Source organism: Photinus pyralis, unplaced genomic scaffold, assembly GCF_008802855.1.
Source record: "Photinus pyralis isolate 1611_PpyrPB1 unplaced genomic scaffold, Ppyr1.3 Ppyr1.4_LG8, whole genome shotgun sequence".
In the NCBI taxonomy this organism is placed as follows: Eukaryota; Metazoa; Arthropoda; class Insecta; order Coleoptera; family Lampyridae; genus Photinus; species Photinus pyralis.
Window position 1 is genome coordinate 27,478,493 of NW_022170819.1, and position 26,827 is coordinate 27,505,319.

Here is a 26,827-nt window from a genome sequence, read left to right on the forward strand (position 1 = left end):
CGCGTTTTACCGTATTCGATTTATAAACACGTTGGGGGTGGATTTCTATGTGACGCAAGGGGTTGCAAGTAATTATTTTTGCATTTGTTTATTGGATATGTATAGCAGTATTTTTCTGCACAAACTAAACAGTGATAACTACCCTCGTTTTGCCGTATTCGATTTATAAACACATTGGGGGTGGATTTCTATGTGACGCAAGGGGTTGCAAGAAATTATTTTTGCATTTGTTTATTGGATATGTATAGCAGTATTTTTCTGCACAAACTAAACAGTGATAACTACCCGCGTTTTTCCGTATTCTTTTTATAAACACCTTGGGGGTGATTTCTATGTGACGCAAGGGGTTGCAAGAAATTATTTTTGCATTTGTTTATTGGATATGTATAGCAGTATTTTTCTGCACAAACTAAACAGTGATAACTACCCTCGTTTTGCTGTATTCGATTTATAAACACATTGGGGGTGGATTTCTTTGTGACGCAAGGGGTTGCAAGTAATTATTTTTGCATTTGTTTATTGGATATGTATAGCAGTATTTTTCTGCACAAACTAAACAGTGATAAGGATAACTACCCTCGTTTTGCCGTATTCGATTTATAAACACATTGGGGGTGGATTTCTTTGTGACGCAAGGGGTTGCAAGTAATTATTTTTGCATTTGTTTATTGGATATGTATAGCAGTATTTTTCTGCACAAACTAAACAGTGATAACTACCCTCGTTTTGCTGTATTCGATTTATAAACACATTGGGGGTGGATTTCTTTGTGACGCAAGGGGTTGTAAGTAATTATTTTTGCATTTGTTTATTGGATATGTATAGCAGTATTTTTCTGCACAAACTAAACAGTGATAACTACCCTCGTTTTGCCGTATTCGATTTATAAACACATTGGGGGTGGATTTCTATGTGACGCAAGGGGTTGCAAGAAATTATTTTTGCATTTGTTTATTGGATATGTATAGCAGTATTTTTCTGCACAAACTAGAAAGTGATAACTACCCGAGTTTTGCCTTATTCGATCTATAAACACATTGGGGGTGGATTTCTGTGACGCAAGGGGTTGCAAGAAATTATATTGCATTTGTTTATTGGATATGTACAGCAGTATTTTTCTGCACAAACTAGAAAGTGATAACTACCCGCGTTTTGCCGTATTCGATTTATAAACACATTGGGGGTGGATTTCTATGTGACGCAAGGGGTTGCAAGAGATTATATTTGCATTTGTTTATTGGATATGCACAGCAGTATTTTTCTGCACAAACTAGAAAGTGATAACTACCCGCGTTTTGCGGTATTCGATTTATAAACACATTGGGGGTTGATTTCTATGTGACGCAAGGGGTTGCAAGAGATTATTTTTTTTATTGGATATGTATAGCAGTATTTTTCTGCACAAACTAGAAAGTGATAACTACCTGCGTTTTGCCGTATTAATTTTATAAACGCTTTAGGGGTGGTTTTCTATGTGAAGCAAGGGATTGCAAGAAATTATTTTTGCATTTGTTAATTGGATATTTATAGTAGTATTCGACTACACCAAAATTTCTCGGGAAAGACCTTTTTCTTATTAACTTTGGTGCGTAGAATCCAAAACAATTCGTACTTTTTCGATCAGACTTCTCAATCAAAAGTTATAGACTAGAAACCAATTTCGAAGGAAATTTCAAAGGGCTGTAACTTTTGAACTAGTAGCCCAATCTTGGAACTGTTTGAAATTATGGATTCTACAGGCCACATTCTATAAGAAAATTTTTTTCCGGGTCGATCTGGGACAATTTTTTTTGCGGGCCTCAAAAAAAGGCAGTGTATAACCTTCCTTTTTTACCAAAAATCGACTGCACCAAAATTTCTCGGGAAAACACTTTTTCTTATTAATTTTGTTGCGTAGAATCCAAAACAATTCGTACTTTTTCGATCAGACTTCTCAATCAAAAGTTATAGACTAGAAACCAATTTCGAAAAAAATTCAAAAGGCTGTAACTTTTGAACTAGTAGCCCAATCTTGGAACTGTTTGAAATTATGGATTCTACAGGCCACATTCTATAAGAAATTTTTTTTCCGGGTGGATCTGAGACAATTTTTTTTTTCGGGGCTCAAAAAAAGGCAGTGTATAACCTTCCTTTTTTACCAAAAATCGACTACACCAAAATTTCTCGGGAAAACACTTTTTCTTACTAATTTTGGTGCGTAGAATCCAAAACAATTCGTACTTTTTCGATCAGACTTCTCAATCAAAAGTTATAGACTAGAAAAGAAACCAATTTCGAAAGAAAATTCAAAGGGCTGTAACTTTTGAAATAGTAGCCCAATCTTGGAACTGTTTGAAATTATGGATTCTACAGGCCACATTCTATAAGAAAATTCTTTTTCCGGGTCGATCTGAGACAATTTTTTTGCGGGCCTCAAAAAAAGGCAGTGTATAACCTTCCTTTTTTACCAAAAATCGACTACACCAAAATTTCTCGGGAAAACACTTTTCCTTATTAATTTTGGTGCGTAGAATCCAAAACAATTCGTACTTTTTCGATCAGACTTCTCAATCAAAAGTTATAGACTAGAAAACAATTTCGAAAGAAAATTCAAAGGGCTGTAACTTTTGAACTAGTAGCCCAATCTTGGAACTGTTTGAAATTATGGATTCTACAGGCCACATTCTATAAGAAAATTTTCCGGGTCGATACAGAAATATGCAAAGAACAAAAATCGTAGATTTTTTTCCGCTTAATAAAATACATTTATTAAAATCAGATTTTGCCATGGGAAAAGTATTTACAGCATTACGAACTGGAAAACATACCCAGCATAAAAAATCTTTGCACATTGAAGTGGCGTACCTACTTATTTAGAAACTACATGTTCAGAACAATTCTCTTTAGCATGCACTTCCTCAATATGCCCATTTTTATCCAAATCGGCAATTAAGAGTAAGTACTGGTAATCAATATTAAAATCATCATGGCGCATGCATATGTTGTGCAACACACAACAAGCAATAGTTATTGCACACACTTCTTGTGCATTAAAATGTAACACTGTGTCTAAACATTTAAATCGTTTTTTTAACAAATACAGAGCTCTCTTTATGCACTTATGAACGATGCCATGACTACTGTTGTATAGCTTCTCCGGCTCACTTTTCGCTTCCGGAATGGGGCACATTATCACCGGGTCCTGGAAATAGTCCGAGTTTCCTACAAGCAAACGAAGTGATCACCCACAGATGTTTGGACTACATACCAATTAGCCAACATTTGTCTGGGGATTCTTGATGTTCCAGCTGAGCACGTAGCTTGCTGTTATGCCAAATTTGCACGTTCCCGCATTGCCCGGTAAAGGCAGCGAGCACATTGTAAAATTGGAGATCGGGGCCGCAGACGAATTGGACCTTGATGCTACCCTCTTCTTCTTTTTCTACAAACTTGACACGCTCGCAGTCGATGACGCCGATCAAATTTGGAAATCCAAAGTCTTCGTTCACACTTTGGCTAAGTCTATAAAATTTCTCTTGGGCGTCGATTAAATCGCCTCCTGTTGGAAATTGAATAAATTGAGGTGCATTTCCGACGAGCGCACTCGCGATCTTCAAAATGCACTCTTCGCGATCGCCCACTTCTCCAGTGGTAAAGAAGTGCAAAGCGTCACTCAAGCCTGGATCGTTTACAAACTGTCGAAGATGATCAATTACCTGTTTACTAAACACCTCACTGTTATCGTTTTTTGCTGCTGATTCTTCAGCCATCTACGTTACAATCGTGCAATGAGAGCGCGTTCACTACTCTATTTTTAGTGATGAAAATCGTAGAGCTGGGAGGTTTGTTTATTATTTCATATTATATTTATAACTACTATAAACATTAATGTAGATGAAACTGTACAATGTATATCTACTAATTTGCCAAGGGCATTAATTCTAAATTAGATTGCTTGGCCTATATTTCTACTTCTCCGTATAATAATTTCATACATACAGGGGCGGATGTGGTGTAATTTATGCCAGTTCGGAGGGAGTAAGTCACATTCTGACAGATTAATGAACGGTCTGGGAGAGGGTCGTGCACAAAGAGCGCATTTTTTTTTCGCAGCGCGCGTTAATGCATTTCTCATCTACATGGGTTTATAAATAACGATTTTCGGCGTCTATAAATAATCGAATGTGGTGAATGTCGCTTTGAATGCAAAAACTCCATTTCCTGTCTAATCGAGACCTGACAATTTTAAGTAGAGCACCTACTTATTTTTTTGGTAGCTTTTTCAGCCATGAACGATTTTAATTAAAAGTAAAACCGTTTTGGCATGTAGGGAATTTGGTTTAGGTATTACACATCATAGAAGGTCTGCAGGGCCAAAAGATTAGTGTTGATTTTTTTCAATAAATTCTACAATGGTGGAATTGTAAAGAGAGTTTCGTATACTGAGTAGTGGAATTAACAATCGTCCTTTTTGCTTCTTTTGATTTGTATGGAGTATTATTGTTGCCTTATTTACAATGGCCAAAAGTAATCAATATTGTAGTATTTCCGGCTGCAAAAAAGTCATTTGATCAATGTAATTAGACCTTAAAGAGCAAGGATAGTTTAAAACGTCCTGTTTTATCACGGTAATTTCAAGAATTTTAAATGTAATCAGTGTAATATGCCACGAAACGACACATCGAAAAACACCCACTGTTTATTTTGTGGTCAGTGTAATTATCCCACGAATAGTAAAGTTGTTTTAAAGCATAATCGACGTAAGGGAATGTTGGCGAGTTGTAAAGTTGTACGAGTGCGCTAGAATTTGAATGATAAATTGTGATCCTTATTTGTAATTCGAAAGTTAAGTTAATTGCGTGTTCAAGCTAATTCAAGATCGAAAATTGTGGTTTATCTGACGCTCTAAGCGAAGTAAAAGTAAATAACCATAGCAACTCGTACTAATACATGACCCATGCAATATTAACATACTGCACAGATATTTTTTTCATTAATTTATATATGGAGCACGTAACTATTAACTGTTACATACAAAAACGGAGCCTAAGAACACAATTCAGCAGGGAAATCTACTTATAATTTTGGGCGTTTGCCTTTGTATAGTATGTCATCTTCTCCATAGCTGCCTTCCAGCTGTAGTGCATCCCCAAAATCGTCTTCTTCGCATACTGCTTCTATCATCCTCATCTCTGGGACTTTCTTACACAGATATGCACTGGAGAGGGCTGGATTTTTTGGTAGTGGTTTTAGGCACAATCCTGCTCTTCTCTACTGACCAACCCCAAACCGTTGTTGGTACTAAATCATTGGCCATCCACCACTGGACTTGAAAATAAGTTCGGAACACGTGGTTGGTGGCTAGACCTTTCGTAGGCGGTAGTCCAGTCAATTGGAATTTGGCCACCCGTAAACAGTTGGTATCTTAATGATTCTAGAAAATTGCAGGTAACTATATTTCTCCCAGAAACATTACTTGCTTCGGCAATTTGCGATGGGATGGCTTAATGCATTGTTATTGTAGTTCTTAAGCATGATCATTATGAAAAAAACGTTTAATCATTTATACAAATGTTTTCGGCGGGAGTAACTGCGACTCTCTTCGGAAATGTTGAGCGGTAACGTAAGGCAATTAAACCAGAGAACTCACGTGAAAGTCCTCCTATCATAGTGGTGCACACGATTATGTTGGCACGAGTCATAGTTTCGAGCATCTACCTCCACGTGGTAACCTGGAAACCTTCCTCCTTGTATGGAAGGATCAAGTGCTGCGTAAGAACTTACGTCCTAGGCGGCAGACCCTAAGGAAAGAGAAAGCGTGACGCGCATTTTCACCTAAGCACTTGTTCAAATCAAACAACATTTCTTGGTTACAACTTTCTCTAATTTTTGAAAACACTCCGGAATATACTCCAAAAATACAGATTTAAATCAAAATATTCTGAAAAAGAGTAACGTTTTGAGATGAAGTAGAGATTTTCGGGTTTAGGTAGGGATTTCCGAATTTGAGAAGGAAATCCCGACTGTATATCGAAATGACTCTGAAGATCTGGCTCAGAAATTCCGAATTATGAGCAAGAAATTCCGACTATAAATCTAAAAATATAAATAAAAAAAAAGTGTAGCATCTTGGCTCGTAATTCCTTTCCCATAAGGCGTAAGTAGGAACAAAATTGTGCCCAATTACAGTCCCTATATTTCTAGGCACCAGCGACGTGCTGTATTTCAGTGGCGTATCAAAGTTTCGTTCTTTAAAATGAAAGACCCCATATTTTATTGAAGAATTAACTTAACTTTAATTAACGTTTTCGCTGTTATAACCTTTTATCCCTCAAAATTTGCGATCGTACGTCCACACAAGACAGTTATTTTCTACAAAGGAACACAAAATAATGGCGTATATACAGTGTGATTGATTTTGCGTGTCCAAGCGTATATTTCTTTTACTATTGGAGATAAGAAAGAAGTTTAAAAAACAAAAATACTCCGCCTTCAAATTCTGGTAATGCTTCATATTCAAAAAAACCAAGTGATATAAAAACAAAAGAGCATCAGAAAACAAAATAGTTTTCTTTAATCGAACTATTACTTTTCTCTGCAATATTCTTAAAGAGTTTGAAATTTTCTTTATAATAATTAGGTGAATAGGTGATAATTACCTTAGAAATTAAAGCTACAGTAATATTTTTAAAACCAATCGCAGTAACTGTGGAAATTTAAACAAAACCAAAAGAGAGTTTTTAATGCTTGTCACAAAATTAGTTTAGTGAACAATATAACTTATAAAAACCACAATGCAACAAAATTATGAAAAAGATTTTATTTAATGTAATGATAATGCATAGGAAGCAAGTGCAATGTCTTTAAATTTGTCTTAATATTTCTCTAACTGATTTTCATTTGTTTTCTTGGCTTCCTGTTGTAAATTTTATGTTTTTCTTTTAATTTCCACAGCTACTGCGATTGGTTCTAAACACGTTAATGTAATACCTTTAATTTCTAAGGTAATTATATAATATATTTGATATCTTTGTAAAGAGAATTTCAAGCTCTTTGGGAAAATTACAGATTAAAGTAACCGTTCTATTAAAAAAAATTAATTTGTTTTCTGATGCTCTTTTGTTTTTATATCACTTGCTTTTTTGAATATGTAACTTCATCTCCAATCATAATATACGCTTGTACACGCAAAATCAATCACACTGTATAAATTTCCATTTATTGAGTCATCAAATTCTATTCCGTTCAGTCGAACCACTCACAAACCATAGTAGCACAAAATTTTAAGAAAAGAGGAAAAATAGCACTCAATTAGCAGAAAACTGAGGTTGGAGAATGTTTACGAGTTGAAGAACTCGAAATCTATAAAATGAGCACAAAATTAAAGTACAAAAGTCTATTTTAAAAATAAATAGAAAACTGTGAGAGGACAAGGGAGCACCAAAGTTGTATTATAGCCAAAAAATAGCACAAAAGCTCAATTCAAATTTAAAAGCGTAGCTTTTTCTTATAAATTACATGCCCTTGGGTAAACATGATCGCAGAAATAATCACACTAAGTGGGGTTCAGTTTGGGAAACGGAAATAAAAATCATAATATGGCAAAATTCTCTTTTTTATATTCAAAATTACAAAATCTATAAAAAACCCCGACAAAAATTGATAAAAAAATCAGTCCAAGTATATTTAATAGTTACAAATGTTGGTAATTATTTACACGGTACGGGGTAGAAACGGGAAATTTACGATTGTATTGTTTAGGGTAATTATACGGCAAAGGAGGCGGGATCCTCGGCGTATATGTCACCGCATTTCGACTAGGAACGACTGGTTTTGGATTGCTAAATCGACTGATCTCCGAATACCTCGGCCTGAAACTGTTCGAATCGGCACTTCGGTAACTGCCATCGTAACCGTAACCGTCGTGCGAATTATCGTAAGCGTAATTTTCCTTGTAATAACCACCGTATCCGAAGCTATCCTTATGCTCATCCCCAGTAAGCCACCATACCAAAAAGATCACTAACCCAGCAGTACCGACGGTAACGAGAGCAGGCACGAGGAAGGTTCGAATAAACGGCACCTTCTTCAGCTTCTTTACGAAGTAAGTTATGTTGGAGAGCACCTTAAAAATAATCGCGGGAATTAATCCGAAAAAACCGAAACTTTGCTTTTTTTGAACGCCTCCGTATCCGTCGTCGTAGTATCCGCCGGAAGTGTCAATTTCGATTTCTTTGTCGATTTCGATACCGATCAATTTCTGAAGGACGATTGGAATCGCTTTTATAATTTTGGGTAGAATTTTATCTAGAATTTTGGAAAAGATTTTTTCGAATTTCGAATTTTTTTTTACTTCCAGTTTGATGAACTTATCCTTGTCTTTAGTTTTGTACTTGTCTTTGTCGTAGTCATCGTCGTAAACAGTGTAGTAAGTCGGAAGGAGTGGAGTGTAATAATTAGGCTGGTAGCTTACTGGGGTGTCGTCATATGATGACGATCGATGTTTGGGGTGGGATTGGACACGAGCGGATGGTGCTGCGGGATGAAGCTTATGTTCTGAAGACAAAAATGGTTAGTATAGTGTGGCTTCCTAAAATGTCATACCTAACTGTTTCTTTAAGTCGTTGAGTTTGCTTTGCAAAATCTGCGGATGCACTTCTTTTTTCACGCTGTTATCTTCGCCGCTGCTCTCATCTGCCGCCATTCCTTGTAAAGCAAGGCCAAGGGCCCCAATTATGTCGTCATCCTCTCCGGAGTCTTTCGCTTCTCGTTTCCTCCTGGCAGCCTTGGACTCGCAACCACCACTTGCAGTGCAGTTTTGATTGAGTTGTGACACCTTTTCGCCCAGCGAGTCGACGAACTCGGCTAAACTGTACAGCTTGTTCAGTATGCGAGCCATCGGGCTCTCCTCCTCAACCTCCCGGGGCGCTCGCACTTGCTCGGAAACTTCCCCAGCCCTCTCGATTGAGTTGTTGTCCTGGTGCTTTTGGTGCCAGTCATTCGTAAAATAATTGACGACGCTGAGAATGTCATCAACTTTCCGCAAAAAATCGTTCATTGCTGTCTTTCTACCTTCCTCGTAAGCTCGGGGTAGATCACGCTTGGTACGACCCTTGCTCGACTTGGGACTCGCGTCATATCCATCTGCGTTACCTGACTCATATCCGTACGCCGGGGGATGAGCTAAATTACTCACGATACCCCTCAGGTGACCGATCTTGCTGTCCAAGTCGTAAATGACTTGCTGATCTTCGGGTTTTTGGATGTATTCGGGACGGTTTAGGTTGCCTATTACGCTTTGTAATTTATAAATTTGGTCCTGAAGCTCCTCAATTCGTTGCTGGCTGTACGCATCGCCAGTGTACGGATTTTCTTGTGGATACGCGTAAGATTGCGGCGCATCCGATTGGTCAGCGCTTTCGTAGCCGCGAAAAAAGTTTCCCTCCCCTTGAGCGTAGCCTAAAACTGAAAGGTAAACTGCGGGTCGCGAACAACTTTTAACTTACCTTTAGAGGCCGGGGCGTAACTGGCGCCTGCTTTACCAAGGTCGGTTACGGCGGAGTACGCCGGCGGGGAAGGTTTGTACGCCACAGGGTTTGTTGGGTATGTCGCGCCATATTCACTCTTGGGTACATAGTCACCTAGAGGGTAGTAGCCACCACCACCTACTTCAGGGGGGTTATATCCTCCAAACCCCGGATACGGTGCATAGCTATAACCACTACTACCGTACAAACCGGGAAAATACTGCGACACAGAGCCATACGGTCCGTACTTGTGCCCAGCCGCCGGAGTGTAAGCATAACCGTAGCCGTAACTCGGTACCCCATGTCCATAACCTGCCTCGTAACCTCCTTGCCCGCCATAAAATCCATCATAAGCTAACCCTCCGGAAGACGGTCCACCCCCAAGCCCAGACGGGCCATGCGCCGCATGATGCCCATGACTGGATGCCGCCTTCATCGCCATCACCCTCCGTAATATCTGTATCTGGGCGGGAGTCAGTTGTGAGTGTGCGGGAACCACGGGAACGACTGGCCTCACTGCTGGAACACCGATCAGCTTGTTTAACATTACCTGAATGTCTGCGCTGCCAATTTTCGCTTGACTCGTATCTTCCTTCGGTCTCAGCTCGTTGATCGCACTCTGCAGACTCTTCAGCTCGTCCAAAATGTCGTCTTCCTCCAGCTCCTTACTTTCCACCTTGCTCTTGTTGATGTTCTTCAACTGTCGCTGCAACTTCTTCATCTGCGCTTTGAGATCGTCGTCGTCGTCGTCCAGATTTTTAGATTCGGCGTTAGTGTCGTGCAGCTGCTGGATTTTCTTTTCCAGCTTTTGAATTTTCGACGAGAGCTTCATCTGTTTCTCCAGCTCCAGAAGTCGGTTTTCGAGGCCGGAATTCGGACCGAGATCGAACTCGAGCGGGGTCTCCTTGGTTTCGGGGGGCGCGTCGCTGTCGAGGATTCGTTGCAAATTCTCGAAAAAATCGTCGGTACCGGCGCGGACCTTTGGGGTGTGAGCGAGTTTGGGAAGCTTGATTTCGTGCAAACCTTCGGATTTGCGTTCGGCGGATTTCGGTTTTAGTTTCTCGAGGAATTTGGAGAGGGGCGCTTTGGGTAAAGTAGCGCCGACTATGTCCGATTGGTTGTTGGCGTCTGGCTTCGGGTCGAGGTGAACAAAGAGCGCCTGTCCCTTCTTCAAGTTCTCGATGTCGTTTTGTAGCTGCTGTAAGTGGCTTTGTTGCTTAGCCACCTCGACTTTTAGCTTATCTTCGGCTATTCGGTTGGCGTTTTCTATTTGTTGGTGCAGTTTTCTGATTTCGATGATGATTTGATTCATATCCGGAGTTGAAGAGGGTAGGGGCGCACTTGTGGACTTGGCTTCCCGTGGGAGATTATTTTGGAGCATTCGGAAAAGCTTGATCAGCTTCCGCTGGTCTTCTTCATCTTCACCCTTCGCTTTATTCTCGACGTCAGTGAGCATGTTCAGTATTTGTTGTTGATCCCGGAGTAAACGAATGAGCTCCTTTAAATGTTCGAGTTCTTGTTTGATTGCAAAAATATGTTCGGTTTCTACATTTTTGTGCTGTTCCATCTCCGATTTTAAGACACACTTATTGAAACTAAACATATCATCACTTTGCCGGACATTTCTCACCCTCGGCACAGTTTCTTCCGGCTTCAAAGCGGCATTAATTGTCAACTCACCCCTTTCCAGTTGCTTTTGCAAAAGTGCCTCTATACGACGAATGATTTCACGTACGATACAGCAGTTGACCGCGTCGGTTCCGTTTTGGGGTGGTAACACGTCCCTGGGTGTACCTTCGAGTTCATTTTTTATAAATTCACCACCGATTTGCACGAATGCGATTAACGCGCATATTTCAATTAATAACACCCGCATTGTAATTAAATACCGCACGTAAATTACTTACCAAAATGAACCGATTTTTTCGGCATTAATTTGCGACCGTTTTAATTGTGGAATTAAATTGAAATGAGGTAAATCGGTTAATGGAAATGAAGCTTGCATATTTAATATTTTCATAAATTGCAACGATAACAAAATTTATTTGTGTCAGTCGCGTTGCATTAAATTGCATTGCACACATCGGAATGTTGACGTTGAGAAATTCGTTTAGGAAAAATCGTGGAAACTCTCTGTTGGTTATAACTTTTGACAATTTTCTTCGTCCTGCATTGCATAGTGATGGGTATAAGTTTCACTCTTGGTATTATACAGATTTAACGTGACATGTTAATTTCCTTGTATTAATGTATAGCTCGCCTGCCTGAATTTAGCGTTGTATTCCGTGATTTAGGATTGAATTTCCTATACAAAGCGTTCTATTTGTAATTCATTTACAAATTTCCTAATTTCTCATATTCCGCTGCCAACCCTTTCTCTTATTCTCAATTAGTACAGAATAGTGCTAATGAACTTCACGTTATTTTTTACAGTCACGGATTTAAATTTGAATTTGTTCCTTCCATTCGGTCCAATTTGAATCAGAAGCATTTTTCTTTTTTTGCAAAAAAAGTTGATGCCTCAATCTTCAAACATTCAGTTCAAATTTAGAGCTTGAATTCTGAAACTGTGAAATTTGGCTGTGTATAAAAAGGAAACACTGAAACTTCAGAATTGGGCAAATATTGTACTCCAAATCAAAATTTTGCTTCGAAATTTAGAGGGCTGTAACTTTTGAACTAGCAGCCCAATCTTGGAACTGTTTGAAATTATGGGTTCTACAGGGCACATTCTATAAGAAAAATTTGTTTCCGGGTCGATCTGAGACAATTTTTTCGTCGGGGCTCAAAAAAAGGCAGTATATAACCTTCCTTTTTTACCATAAATCGACTGCATCAAAATTTCTCGGGAAAACACTTTTTCTTATTAATTTTGGTGCGTAGAATCCAAAACAATTCGTACTTTTTCGATCAGACCTCTCAATCAAATGTTACGGACTAGAAACCAATTTCGAAAGAAAATTCAAAGGGCTGTAACTTTTGAACTAGTAGCCCAATCTTGGAACTGTTTGAAATTATGGGTTCTACAGGGCACATTCTATAAGAAAATTTTTTTTCCGGGTCGATCTGACACAATTTTTTTTGCGGGCCTCAAAAAAAGACAGTGTATAACCTTCCTTTTTTACCAAAAATCGACTGCACCAAAATTTCTCGGGAAAACACTTTCATATTAATTTTGGTGCGTAGAATCCAAAACAATTCGTACTTTTTCGATCAGACTTCTCAATCAAAAGTTACGGACTAGAAATCAATTTCGAAAGAAAATTCAAAGGGCTGTAACTTTTGAGCTAGTAGCCCAATCTTGGAACTGTGTGAAATTATGGATTCTACAGGCCACATTCTATAAGAAAATTTTTTTTCCGGGTCGATCTGAGACAATTTTTTTTTCGGGGCTAAAAAAAGGCAGTGTATAACCTTCCTTTTTTACCAAAAATCGACTGCACTAAAATTTCTCAGGAAAACACTTTTTCTTATTAATCTTGGTGCGTAGAATCCAGGGTTTCTATATTTCCAAGTGCCATAAGTATTTTTTTTTCAAATGGAACTACCACTATTTTATTTCTATATTCGATAGTCTTTTGTGTGCTCCTCAATTTTTGCAAGGGGTGCCCTGTGCCAAAATCGCGTAGTTTTTGGGTTATTCAATAATTTTCACAAAAATAGTTACACATGAATTAATTACATGTTTATAAACAGGACTAGGCCATGATAATAAGATTTGCTGCAAGTGTTGCAGCAGATAATTTATTTGTGACACTTTGAAATTTGGAAATTTTACTATTTTTTTGTGAACACCCTTTATCACCAAAATCCAACTTTCTTATTACCAAAGTGTTTCCTTTTATTCATATTAATATAATTTATATAATATAAAAAACCAAAAAGTGAATAGGTTTTCGTGCAGAGGTTAAAAAATGACATCGAAACAACTGTTCCATTAAAAAATCAGTCTATTGACACCGAAAAAATGGGTCACCCTGTACATTCAAAAATAATTTCTGTAGCTGCGCCACCTTCTATGGTTGACATTTGCATAAAAGCTGAAAAACGAAGAACGAAAAAATCGAAATACATTAAAGCATCTAAAAAATTTTTAATTGTTACCACCTGCACGTTAGTAAAGGGAGGTGTTGCATTGGGGTAAAAATAACTCGCTACTTTTTTGACGGAGAGACACGTTTTGAAGTACGAGTAATCCCAATCATGCAAAATCTCAATGATGTCGGTCGGACTGCCGATCTGTCTGCCTGTCTGTGCTTTCATTTTCGGCTAAACGGTTGAACCGATTGGAGCCAAATTTGGTACACACTTTTTTAGACATAAAAGGAAGAGTCGAAACGCTTTTGAGCAGAAAACTGTTTAGTTTTGACGTTTTACCAAATATTATGACTAAAGTATTGCATCGAATTGAACCAAATTCGGTACATTATGTTCTATAGACACTTTACTAAGAACTGAAGAACTGTGAAAATAGTGCAGAAAATTGTTCATTTTTTTATTCTCTAAAAGTTTTTAATTAAACATTTTCTCCTAAAATTAATAGTTTTGCCAAAATTTGCAAAACTCCACTTTCCACCACTTTCAACACGCGGGATTTCACCCTCAGAAAAATTCAGCTGTTTTAATTATTTTTCTCGAATTTCTAATCATTTCACCTGCATGAAAAACCCGGTTTGGCCCGGTAACTAATTTTTTGAATATATATGGACTACACAAAAGAACCTCGCAATCGGCCTAGATATTTCTGACACAAGTTAATTATTATTTTCACCCTCGAAAACCCCGAAAACGATACCCTAAATATAAAAATCGCTCTAAAAAATACATATTGGCTGAAATTTTGAACTTTGAACTTTGCAGCCGTACAAGAATTGTATAGACGTCGTTGCAGGGCCGTAGCCAGATTAGTTACTAAGAGAGAGCGGGCAAATAAATCTACAGAGCGGGCAGGCGAAATATTATTAATTTGCAGTGTTCTACTGAAGAAGTTCGTTTTTAGCGCAATCCACGAAAGTAGAGCGCTTATGACTTCACATTTCCGCCCGTCTGCGTGTCGTTCTGTACTATAGCTCAGTCCTTAGACCTCGTATCGACTATCAAAAATTAACTTTGGAATTCATCACGCTCTAAATTGGTCAAAATGATTATTTATTCACCAATTTTGTTAGGAAAAAGATTAAACTCGTTTGCTCGATGACCAAGGAATGATAAATGTCTATTTTTGGTGACCAAAATATTTTTATCCAAAGGATGTCAAAATCGTTATTTATGCCTCGATTTTCTTGGGAAATTCAATTGCGCAATGCCCTAGAAGTGGTCCATGTGTATTTTTGTTCACAAAAAATGTCAAAATCGATTTTCTTCGGAAGAAGAACTCGTATCGACTTCTGATTTTCGCTATAAGAAAGCTTATAGTTCCAGATGGACAACTAGCAAGAATTAATTTTAGTATCCATCACTTTATTGCCCAATATCGATCTAAATCCCTATTTATTCACCAATTTTTTTTGGGAAAAAGGCCAAACTCGCTTAAATGGGCAAATTTACGCACACTTTCACGTTTCTTGTAGCTGTAGGGAAATTCTGGCCAAAAAACCGAAAAATGTCGTTTTCGAAGAAGCGCTGGCGTTATTTAATAATAGAAAACTATTAAATCTATCTTTAAACTTAAAAAATATTGTTAATTAATATCGCCACTTAAATTGGTTGAAGTTTCCATCTCTTCTTTTGTTAATTCTGTTAAAATTTTTTGATTATTTATGAGCATGCTACATTGTGTTATTTTAAGAAAATTTTAAGAGCGGGAAAAATGGATCCCAAGAGTGGGCTAAGCTAAGGTTTCGATCTCGCAGTCGAAAAAAATAATTAGCATTACCTTGTAATTGGGTTCTGCAATAGCGAATGTCATAGTCGAAATTAAAAAGAAATTGGTTCCAATGGGTTCAGCTGTTTAGCTGAGAGTACAGACAGACAGACCGATAGGTATCATCGAGATTTTGTTTGATTTGGATTCCTGTGTATTTCAGTCAGAAAAGTGGGGGTCATTTTTTATTCCGATGAAATTGTTACTAACGTGCGGGTGGTAAAAATGGACTGATTGCACCATATCGGCACCAAAATTTGAAGTTCATAAATTTACGATCCAAGGTACTTGCACGAATTGGGAGGAACTCTAATGAGGGGAAAAGAGAACAATGGGCAAGCGTACGTGGTCATTAAAAGTGCAGAAAAATCATTTATTGGACATCGATGTAGGGCATTCTACCATAATAAGTAATCATTTTGACCACTCTTGGTCAAAATTTATTTAATATGTCAGATTTCAGCTCTTTCCATTTGATAATTTAGGAAAACATAATGCGTGTAGTGCGCAATGTTACTCAAATTTAATGCGCGCAGGTGCGTCGCCACGTCATTAAGTAACAACACCGCAACTGCGTTTCAAGTACCTAACTTGATAAGACCGGCGTCCATTACCCAAAATTCCGTCATTAAACGCTTTCCTTTTTCGCCGATTAAATGCAATGTAGTGTCGATCGTGTATTAGTTTCAGTGTGTGGTAAATGCGTTCGCGTTGTGTTACCATTGACTTTTGCTTGGCCCTGCAGAACTAAAAATGTGGAAAGGTACGTCATTTTCATTTTCTTTGCATGGGGAATTGGTGAATTGGAGATCAAAATTACTTTAAACACTCCGGGAATAATAATTGGAGTGTACAATACGATGTTGAACTCCAAAATAGAAAAATTGTAGTCTGAAAAAAGGTAACTTTTATGAAAAATATTGTATCAGTTGGGATGCTGTCAAGAACTTCTAAATAAATTTCATTTCAATGTTAATAATTGCATTCAAATTTCAATACAAAATATTCAAGACAGGTAAATAATAAACCACATCTGGTGCATTGTTAAGATAAAAACACATGATGCGATACGTCATCGCCGTAAACGACGCTGCTAGTTTCAATACCCGATAAGGCCGGCGTAAGTTACCCAAAATCGTGTATTTAATCAGTTTGTTTTGTCGGTCGGAGGAAGATTTCGCTCGCGTTTAGTTTTCGTGATTCGTAAATCGGCATTGCGCTTTTTGGTTCCTGCACAAGATTTGGCGTCAATATTTAGGGGTAAGCCGTTTCATATCTATCATAATTTATGCAAAGAATAGAGGTAAGGTAAGAGCACCCCATAGGTTTTAGAAAGCGTTCCACAAGGTTAGCTTTATCTGCGTTTTATAGTCCAGGAAATGAAGGTAATGAAGGCTATATAATATTTTTGTATGAAAAAAATTAGTTACCGGGCGAAACCGGGTTTTTCAGGCAGATGGAATGAATAGAATTTGGGAAAAAATAATTAAAACAGCTGAATTTTTCCGCGGGTGAAATCACGGGGGTTGAAAGGGGTGGAAAGTGGTATTTTACAAATTGTGGTAAAACTATTGATTTTAGACGAAAATGTTAAATGTAAAAGTTGAAATGAGCAAATTTTGTATCTGCACTATTTTCACATAACCTCCAATTTTCCTAGAAAAACCGGAAAAACTGTTTTTTTCGTTTTTTATTCTTATTTTTGCGAAAAAATGTCGTAGGGGTTTGAAATTTGGAGGTAACATAGCCTGTTTTACGATAAAACAGAAGATGATTGTTTGGACCCTTAAAGTTGAAACGTTTCCAAGATCTCACGATTTCTGAAAAAAACCACCTCTTTTTCAAGGGGATGAAAAATCTATTTTTTTTCAACGTACAGAGGTGCGCGGGGTAGCAAAATTTTCGGGAAGACTTATAGTTTAATAAACAAAAATAAAAAAATATTATTCCTATAGCAAAAATTCGAGGAAATCGCCAAAAACCGGAAAAACAGTTTTAAGATATACACGGTTTTTGACATGATAAATCAACATGTTGGATGTTAATAAAGATTTTTTCGAAATCTGTCTTCTTCCTTCTGTTTAATGTTTGCATAAATATTCTCTTTTGTTATTTTATGCTCAACTGTTTTAGTTAAAACATCTTTATTATTTCTTTTTTCTGCATTTTTACCCCAATAAAAGCAATTCGAAATAAAATCGAATTATGTATCTTGCTTCCTGATTCTTGAACAATTTATTTCACTGACTCTTCTTCCTGCTTGTTTTATAGCTGATGCAATTGCGTTGGGCCTGTTGATAAACTTGCAAAATCTGCAATAAGAACGTTGGTTTTACCGGCCAAAAGCAAATGATTTGAGATGTCAAACCTGCAGGAATAAACTTTATGAGGATTTTATTCATAATTCCTGTAAATTAACGATCAACAGGCCCAGCTTAATCCCATCAGCTGTAAAACAGGCAGGAAGAAAAGTTAGTGAACAAAAACATATTGTTCAGGAAGCAAAAAAATTCGATTTTACTTCGAATTTCTTTTATTGCAGTAAAAAAGCGCAGAAAAAAGAAATAATAAAGATGTTTTAATTAAGGCAGTTGGGCACTGGGAAACAAAAGAAAATATTTTAGCAACATTAAAGAGGAGAGAGAAGACAGATTTCCAAAACTTTTTATTAGCGCGGATCCAACACGTTAATTTATTTGCAAAAAAGCCTATTTACCTACTGTCAAAAACGGTGTATCTTAAAACTGTTCCCCCCGTTTTTGCCGCTTTTCTTGAAATTTTTCTATTGGAATAATATTTTTTATTTTTGATTATTAAAATGTAAGTCGTTACGAAAATTTTGCTACCCCGCGCACCTCTGTACGATGAAAAAAAATAGATTTTTCATCCCCTTGAAAAAGAAGTGATTTTTTACAGAAATCGTGAGATCTTGGAAACGGTTCAACTTTATGGGCCCAAACAATTATCTTCTGTTTTATCATAAAACAGGCTATGTTACCTCCAAATTTCAAACCCCTACGACATTTTTTCGCAAAAATAAGAATAAAAAACGAAAAAAACAGTTTTTCCGGTTTTTCTAGGAAAATTGGAGGTTATGTGAAAATAGTGCAGATACAAAAGTTGCTCATTTTTTTAATCTCTATAACTTTTACATTTAACATTTTCGTCTAAAATCAATAGTTTTGCCACAATTTGCAAAATACCACTTTCCACCCATTTCAACCCCCGTATTTCACCCGCGGAAAAATTCAGCTGTTTTAATTATTTTTTCCCAATTTCTATTCATTTCACCTGCCTGAAAAAACCGGTTTCGCCCGGTAACTAATTTTTTTTGAAAATAAATCATTTTAGAGCTATTTAGCCTGGACTACTAGCAATTTGTTCAAAATGAATCAATTAATTTCAAATTTTGACAGTAGGTAGAGAATAGCCAAAGGATCAAAATCTATATCATGCCAAAGGGCGCTTTCACTCTGGGGGTGGTTGCCACGCCATCTCGGGGGTGGTAATTTTTTATTGTAATTTTAACACTGGAACATTAATTCTAAGCAAAAAGTGCTCCATACATTCTTTTCAGGAAGTTATTCGCGGCCGAAAGATTAACGTGTTTAATTGGTTATTCGCTAAAAACTCGAAAAGTATGCATTTTATTAAAATAACTGTGGAGAACCAAATCGTAGCTTTTGAAAAAATAAAGAAAATGCTCTGAACCGAGCTGTGGCTTGTTAAAGGTTAACTCTTGTTCGTCAATCTCTAAATTAGAGAGTTTCACAGTCAAATAACGGCAAAACTAGGCATTTTTCGAGAAACACTTGTAGAATATTCTTTAAAGTATTTTAAAAAACCTGTCTTCTTTTTTAAAAAACAAACTTTAGCATAAAAATTTAGTGAGTTACGATAAAAACAAGGTAGATCCGTATTTTTTTCAGCGAAAAAATCAGCGCAAGCAACCCCCTTATTATCACCCCAATTAAAATTAGTCCCCTTTTCCAGTTTTCTTTTATTACGTACCTATTATTAGTACATTCTAGAAGTGTGACCAGTTTAGAAGACTTAATTTTGAACTAATTCAATCTAAAAGTGAAAACGAATTTTGTGGAAAACGTCCTTCAAAATAACTACAAAACAACTGGAGATACGTAAAAATTGCTACAGCATCCAACTGTAGCATTTTTAATTCCTAACATTTTCCTCGGGAATTTTCTGTACGATAAAAATTAAGTGAGATATAGACGTTTAAAACGTGTATTTATATGGGAGCACTACCTTGGGTTAGCCTTGTAGCGAAAACCTACAAAATGGTTTTTTTTAATACACTTTCTATCATAAAAAATAAGGGAGTTATGATTTAAAAACGAATCACAATTTTTTCGAGAAATTCTGAAAGCAGAAATCGGAGCATGATTATCTAAATGACCGGGTATACTCGTACATTTCGTATACTATCTACACATTAGAAACTTTTAATACACCCTTACGCATGTAATGTATATACAGAGCGATTCAAAAAGAATATCACTACTTTGAAAATCTGAATTTTAATTAAAGAACCAACATAGAACCGTGGGTTATATCAAAATGAAGAGTATTAAAGTAAGTTTTTTTTCACTAAAGAATACGTTCACAGATGTTCAATATGACCCCACTGGAGAGGTATCGATACGATTATACGTGTGCGGCTGCCCTTTTCCCTTTGCACAAATACACAAACACTCCTTCTCTATCAACTGTTTAATGTTTATATAAACGTTGGATACACGATCTATCAGGAGGTTGAACACCATACTTTGTTCGAAATGCACACTGAACAACTGTCGTCAATAATAGATTATTTGACTTTTTGAGGGTAAATACTTTTTTTTTATCAAATCATAATAAGGGTTGATTTTCAAGGGTTAAAATATTCTGAAATTATGTTCCAAAGCCTCAATCATTACTCAACTCATCTAAACCAAATTTTACCCACATTAAGCTTTAATATGTAGTTTTATGGGTTTTCGCAAAGAAGGGTAGTTTTCAACCCTAAAAAAGGAAGAGCGCCCATCTGCATAATATAGAATTTGAAGTGAAGGGTTAATCCCAAATTTTCATGCAAATAATGCATGACAAAATTGCCAGGTTTTATACTATTTTAAGTTTGAAAATAAAATATTCAAAACGGTACTAAAATGACCCTAAATTCATTAAATATCATCACCAGTGTGTAGCATAAATTTTGTGCATTTTTACACTTTTCCAGTTCCCAAGCCATGAAGATGGTAATTAGCCGAAACTAGTCCAAATGACCGCGATTAGTTCCTAAAGTTATGCGGGAGATTTTGTTCAAACTGTATGCAACTAAAGGCTTTGGAAATGAGTGCTTTTAAGACCCGATCGTTTCTGGGACTTTATTGATTAGCGATCAATTTAATTCTGTTTGCACGTTACTTCCTGATACATTATTAATATCATACATTACTCTTTTTCAACCCTTGCGCTCAGGTTTCTTTCACCGTACACCCTGTATGGTTGAGGTAATCGACCGGATCTGAAGTTCGCATCAGCATTTGCAAAATTAACGAGACGGGAAATAATTCCATTGTTTTCCATAAAGGCGATAATTAAATATTAACAAAATGATGTCGACATAAATTCAAACTTTATTCCCATAATAGAGCGTTCTCTGCAAACTGTGGCGAAATGTATTTACTACACTTGCTCCCTTTTTCGTGGACGCTTTTTCGGGCAAGATGCAATTGCGCCAATTTTCAATTTTTGAATGGGGGGATGAAATTTTAAGATTGATTTGCGATGTGCATTGGAGAAGTGTTTACTTTCCCGTTTGAATGTACAAGTCCCAAGGCGCACGCTCTTCCCATATTGACGCTAGAAACGCGCGCTGCTTTTGTGTGTGTTTCGAGCGACGTCCGCTAGAGTACACAATTGTATCGGCGCTTGCACCGCGACGCCTTACTGCACATGTCGGTTTTGTTATAGTATTAACGGGCGTCATATCTCCGAAGTGACCGTTTTGGCATAATTCCTCGCAAATTTGTGCCCGCATCCGCCTGTACGACCCTCATAGTGCACTGAGAGGGTGCGAGTTATTTTCGGAATTTCTGTCGGTGAATGACTCCCTTACTCTTACCCTTAGGAGCCCAGCCCTTTGTTGCGAAAGCCATATCATTCTCGTATGACTTTAATTGTACTCCCTTCGGTTCAGTTTTTCGAAAATTTTCGGTTGGAAGACGCACGCCGAGTATACGCGTAGTGGGACTTATGTATGTCGTGCAGTAGGCATACTAGTTCGGGTATTTATACAATTATGTTTATGTTTCGGCCAAAAAATCGGATTAAATGTATGTACGGGCGCCCATTAACGCAAAAACTAAGTAACGAAACGTCAACGTTAGTGATTTATCAAATTATTTGAGGAAACTGGGAGAAATAAGTGCGTGTTTGCGAGAAAAAAACCGAGGTGGATGACAGGTATCCAGAAGGGTGTTTATCAAACTATTTTTATTCACTTTTAGGCCAGTTAAACGTTTCAATTTGGTTGATAGGGCCGGTGTGTGTAGCTTTGATTGGAAATTCATTGAGGGTTTTCTCGTTTACAAGCGAATTTTGCTCAAATTTATGGTGGCAGCACAGCTTCGCCATTTTGATGTAGTCGTTTAGGCGTATACGTTCAGCGTGTTCAAATCGCATTCATTTAGTTAAGTTGAATATTTTAGTAGATATTTTGGGTTGTTAAAAGGGCGTAGTTTTTTTTCGCAAAATTTTAGACTCATCCACTATCTTATCAGGTGACTATAATTAACCCCCTCGCTTTTCTTTTTCATAATAGTGATTTTTCACTTGCAGTGCGAATTGTAATACGGACCTTGATGGAAATAATGTGCAGTGGAAGCTTTAACCTACTTAAGTTTAAGACAAATTTATAAAATTTCGTTAATTCCCGTGTATATAGAAGAAAAATTTTTTCGGAGGAGATGTGGCTATAAACATCTGGAGCTCACTGGAAGGTAGGTTGACACAATTTTCAAAAATTTTTATGCACGAATTTATTAAACGTGGTCGCCATAAATTCTAAAGTGTTGCATTGCGTGCGAACGAAAATAATGTAATCAGTACTTGCAACCTTAGAGATTTTGATCTATTAGGGATAGCCAAGGTCTACTTTAGTAACCCTCCAAAATTTCTTCAACTCTTAATTACTCAATTACCAAGTTGGGGTGCAAATTATACTTCCCCCAGAAATTCGAGTTTTTAACTGAACACTGTAAAAAGTAGGTAAACCATTACTCAATGACTAGAAACATAACATTTTCAACAGCTGAATCGTCAAATATGCAAATGGTGTTTGCCGCAATTGTGCTGGCGTTCTAATTTACTTCTGTTACGTTAAACCGCATAATTATTAATTATTCATGTGGATTTTGTTGTTAATATTTAGCACCAAAGCTCTTTGATAGGATTCTATTTGCTATTGACGTACTTTAGTGCCAACCAAATTTATAATGATGGTTCTGGGGAATCGCGCGTACTTAATTCTTACATATCAACACTTTAGCAAATGATCCTCTTACATTATTGCAAAATGCAAGCGTTTACTTTCTTGTTTCCAGTGTTTTAACCCTTATAACTTATTATTAGGGTATACAGTACGAGGGCATAAAATAAATTGAATTACTCTTTGCCATCGACTAGCTTAACTCTTTCCAAAATTTTTTCCTTCCTTTAATTTAATTTTTATAGCAACTCTCTCCTGCAATCTGAAATGTGACAACAAAATGTCTTCATTTTTTTGTTGCTTGTGAAATAAATAAACACTGAATCCAAACTTGAATTTCATATGCCCTTTCCGTTGAGGTACAAAAATACGTATAACCATCTAGGTCGAAATGGCCATTTTCTTATCAATCAATTTTAATTTAAATTCTCAAACTTGATGTATACACGGATAATTAAATGTACGCCTAACTTTTCTTTAAACGCATTCTTTGGGAATCCCGAATATTTATTTGGTAGTTCTTAATTACATGGAACGGCTCTGGATCTTGATTTTCTGGATCGTGCATAAAGCAGATGTTGAATTTTAATGTAAATTTCTTGTGATAAAGGTTGGCTCTTGTTTCGGGGTTTACTTTCAAATGGATTCACTCTCATAATGGAGAAGGTAGATCGAAAATTTTTTGTAATTTAATTGAATAAGGATTCACAGGAGAGTTTTTTCGTTCACTGTATTTCTAGTGACAGTCAATTTAATTATTGGTGGTGGAAATAGATCTGACCGATTCTATTTGCTCAACTTTTTATTGTTCAAATTAGAGAACGTGTTAACAAATTAATAAATTTTGTTAATAACCAATTTTTATATGTGACTGTACGACAAAAACTAACTTAAAATCAAATGCGTCTTTCTTCAACAATTGATAATTTACTTTGACCACGGCAAAGTTAATTCAATATTCGTTTAGCTATTTAACACCCAAGGAATGCTAACGAATGTTTTTTGAGTGTTCTGCGCGATATATTAAAGAAACCCTTTTCTTACCTTCTAATTATTCCGAAGTTATCAGAAATTAATCGGCGGTAAAAATATCAACCCCGAAAATTCTCAGCTTACATTTGGTAGCTGCGACGCTCCGAGCTTAATTTAATTTAATGAATTTTTATTGGTCCGTTATTTCTTTCCCACCATCAGTAAACGGCTTTTAGGGATGTGGCTGAATCTCAAATTTACTGAACCAGCATTTTCTCACAGCGTTATTTCCATTAGCTGAGTTACAAAATTAACCAAAGAAGACTAATTTACAAAGTGTAATTCAAAACCAGACCCCTACAATGAGGTGACAACTAATGATAATAATAATAATAATAATAGTGTCTTTATTAGATAACGAGTAACATCAGTTGTTGAAACCTAAAGATGAATTTAAATAAACGGAACACAAATTCTACCCGTTAGCTAATGAGGCGAAGTTCAGATGCTTTGGCACGAAGATACCGAACATCTGCTCTTCCACTTAACCCCTTTCGATTCGATTACTAAAAGATAACGCTAGCGGAAAATAATCATAAATGGATGGAAAGATAAATGAAAATCGTTTTGCATTATGCTAAATAACCATAAAGTAACAAGTACGCAGAGTATGGAAATTAAATGTAGATGTTGAATGAATATGTGTACAAAGCGAGATCGAAAATGAGATGAGATGACATCGAATTTGTATAAATAGAATGACATTAACATTTAAGAATGATTAAAGACTCATGTTCTGTCTGTCTAATGTGATTTTGAAAATTTTCCTTTTAAATGAACTCATCCCCATCATTTTAATATTAGTCGGTAGAAGATTATAAATTTTCGCAACATTGTAAGCATATGAACGTTCGAAAAATTTGGTTCGATGGAGAGGTGGAGTAATCAATTTGTAATATCTACTGTTAGAGCTAAATTTGATTTTCTCGTATAGGTACTTAGGCGTGCGGTTGCTAATGACACTATGATATAAAGAGGCAGAGTGAAGGTATCTCCTGTTCGTCATATTCAACCAACTGATCTCTTTTAACTTGTGAGATATGCTTTCATATTTTTTTACCCCAAAAATTAACCGAAGGCAGGAATTTTGCATTTTCTGTATCCTAGCAACATCACCGCTATCAAGACAAGGACCATAAACAGAGTCGCAATAGTTGAAATTTGATAAGACTAGTGACTCGCACAGGAGCACCTTTAGATGAAAACTCAAGGACTGTCGATGGTTAAAAATTAATTTTAAGTTGGAAAACGCCCTACGACTAATGGCGGTTATGTGTTGTTTGAAGCGCAAATCGCAATCCATCCACAGCCCCAAATTTTTTACACACTGTTTAGGTGACAGAACCATGCCGTTTATTTTAATTGCTATATTATGGATATGATCCTCTCTTAACTTACGTGGACCAAAAATTATAAAAGATGATTTTAGAGGGTTTATATTCAGTCCATGTAGCTCAGACGTAGCAACAATGCGTTTAATATCTAAGTTTATATGGTCCATTGCCTTTGCAGTAAGTGATTCAGGGAAACTGAATTGCAATTGAACATCATCTGCATATTGGTGAAATTTTACATGATGGACACTACGATGAAAATTACTAGTATATATACAAAACAAGAGCGGTCCCAACACTGAACCCTGAGGTACTCCCGACGTTATTCTAATAGGTGATGAGATATGTTCATTTAGTACGACTTGTTGCAATCTACCTTCCAGATAATTTTCGATTAATCGAGCAGCATTAGGATTGAAACCAATGTAATTAAGGATACTTATAAGTACTTTGTGGTTAATTGTGTCAAAAGCCTTGGAAAAATCAAGCAGAACTAGAGCTGACAGTTCACCTTGATCGACAGAAGAGATAATGTCATTAGTAACATTTAATAATGCTGTAGTGCAACTATATCCAGCCCTGAAAGCGGATTGAGTATTTGATAAAATAGATTCAGCTACTAGAAACTCATTTATTTGCTCAGACATAGTTTTCTCCAAGACTTTTGACAAAACCGGCAGAATACTTATTGGCCTCAAATCATTAATCGTGGATGGTTTGGTGACCTTAGGTAGTGGGGTGACATATGCTAGTTTCCAGTCAGTAGGATAGGTACTTGTCATTAAGCAAACATTTATTGTGTGCGTCAGATGTGGTAAAATATATGGACAGCACAAAGTTAACATTTTTACAGTGATACCATCCGACCCTGATGATTTGGATTTAATTTTAGAGATATGTCGTAGCACAGTGCGCTCATCAACCTCAGCAAAAGAAAAAGATTTACGAAATGACTTCAGTAAATGTTCACTATAAAATGTTACCAGTTTCCTTTCAGATTCTGAACTCATAGTACTGATACTAGCTAATGACTTATTTATCATTTCTACATCATTAAGGTGAGCTGGAATACCAGCCATTTTCCGCTTGTTATAAATGTCTAAAGTTCTAAGGTGCTTCCAAACTTGGTTAATGTCATGCTTAACCTTATAGTCTAAGTAAGCCTTCTTTTCTCTTTTAATTGCTGAGGTGGTATAGTTACGCATTGCTTTGTAGAAATCCCAGTGTTCCATTTTTTTACTGTTTTTGTATTGGGCTACTAGTTCAAAAGTTACAGCCCTTTGAATTTTTTTTCGAAATTGGTTTCTAGTCTATAACTTTTGATTGAGAAGTCTGATCGAAAAAGTACGAATTGTTTTGGATTCTGTTGGTGGAACCCCCAAAGCAGAATGAGAGGCAGAATATTTTTAAGGTTTCAACAATAATGTCCTCAAACTTTCTCCAAGTAAGTACTACGCCAGAATGTTGCCTCGCAAAATCAGTTCTGAGTTTTTTTAAAATCACTTTCTTGAAACAAAGTGAACAAACCACAGGCTCTCTGGATTTTGCCAAATTTGTTATTGTCAATGCAGAGAAAAAGCATTACGAACTGCAGTCACTG

General features: G+C 36.7%; 3 protein-coding genes across 6 annotated transcripts in view; 1 reads left to right on the forward strand and 2 right to left on the reverse strand.

Moving 5' to 3' along the window:
• Positions 1 to 2,713: 2,713 nt before the first annotated feature.
• Positions 2,714 to 4,079, reverse strand: LOC116178720 (putative nuclease HARBI1). Its single transcript, XM_031498297.1, has 2 exons — positions 3,248 to 4,079; positions 2,714 to 3,201 (listed from the first exon to the last, which is right to left on the reverse strand). The coding sequence occupies exons 1-2, from the start codon at positions 3,747 to 3,749 to the stop codon at positions 2,849 to 2,851; spliced, it is 855 nt and encodes a 284-aa protein (XP_031354157.1). The 5' UTR covers positions 3,750 to 4,079; the 3' UTR covers positions 2,714 to 2,848.
• Positions 4,080 to 7,586: 3,507 nt separating this feature from the next.
• Positions 7,587 to 11,452, reverse strand: LOC116179502. The gene is made up of 3 exons (XM_031499296.1): positions 9,486 to 11,452; positions 8,584 to 9,438; positions 7,587 to 8,535 (listed from the first exon to the last, which is right to left on the reverse strand). Exons 1-3 carry the CDS (start codon positions 11,380 to 11,382, stop codon positions 7,673 to 7,675), a joined length of 3,615 nt encoding a protein of 1,204 aa, XP_031355156.1. The 5' UTR covers positions 11,383 to 11,452; the 3' UTR covers positions 7,587 to 7,672.
• Positions 11,453 to 15,931: 4,479 nt separating this feature from the next.
• The window catches only part of LOC116179028, a 60,019-nt gene continuing 49,123 nt past the window's right edge, over positions 15,932 to 26,827 (forward strand). The window contains exons 1-2 of one of the 4 annotated variants that reach the window (XM_031498727.1): positions 21,591 to 21,849; positions 22,213 to 22,373. The gene's annotated coding sequence lies outside the window, so the exon portion shown is untranslated. The other 3 variants (XM_031498724.1, XM_031498726.1, XM_031498725.1) reach the window with 3 other exon arrangements.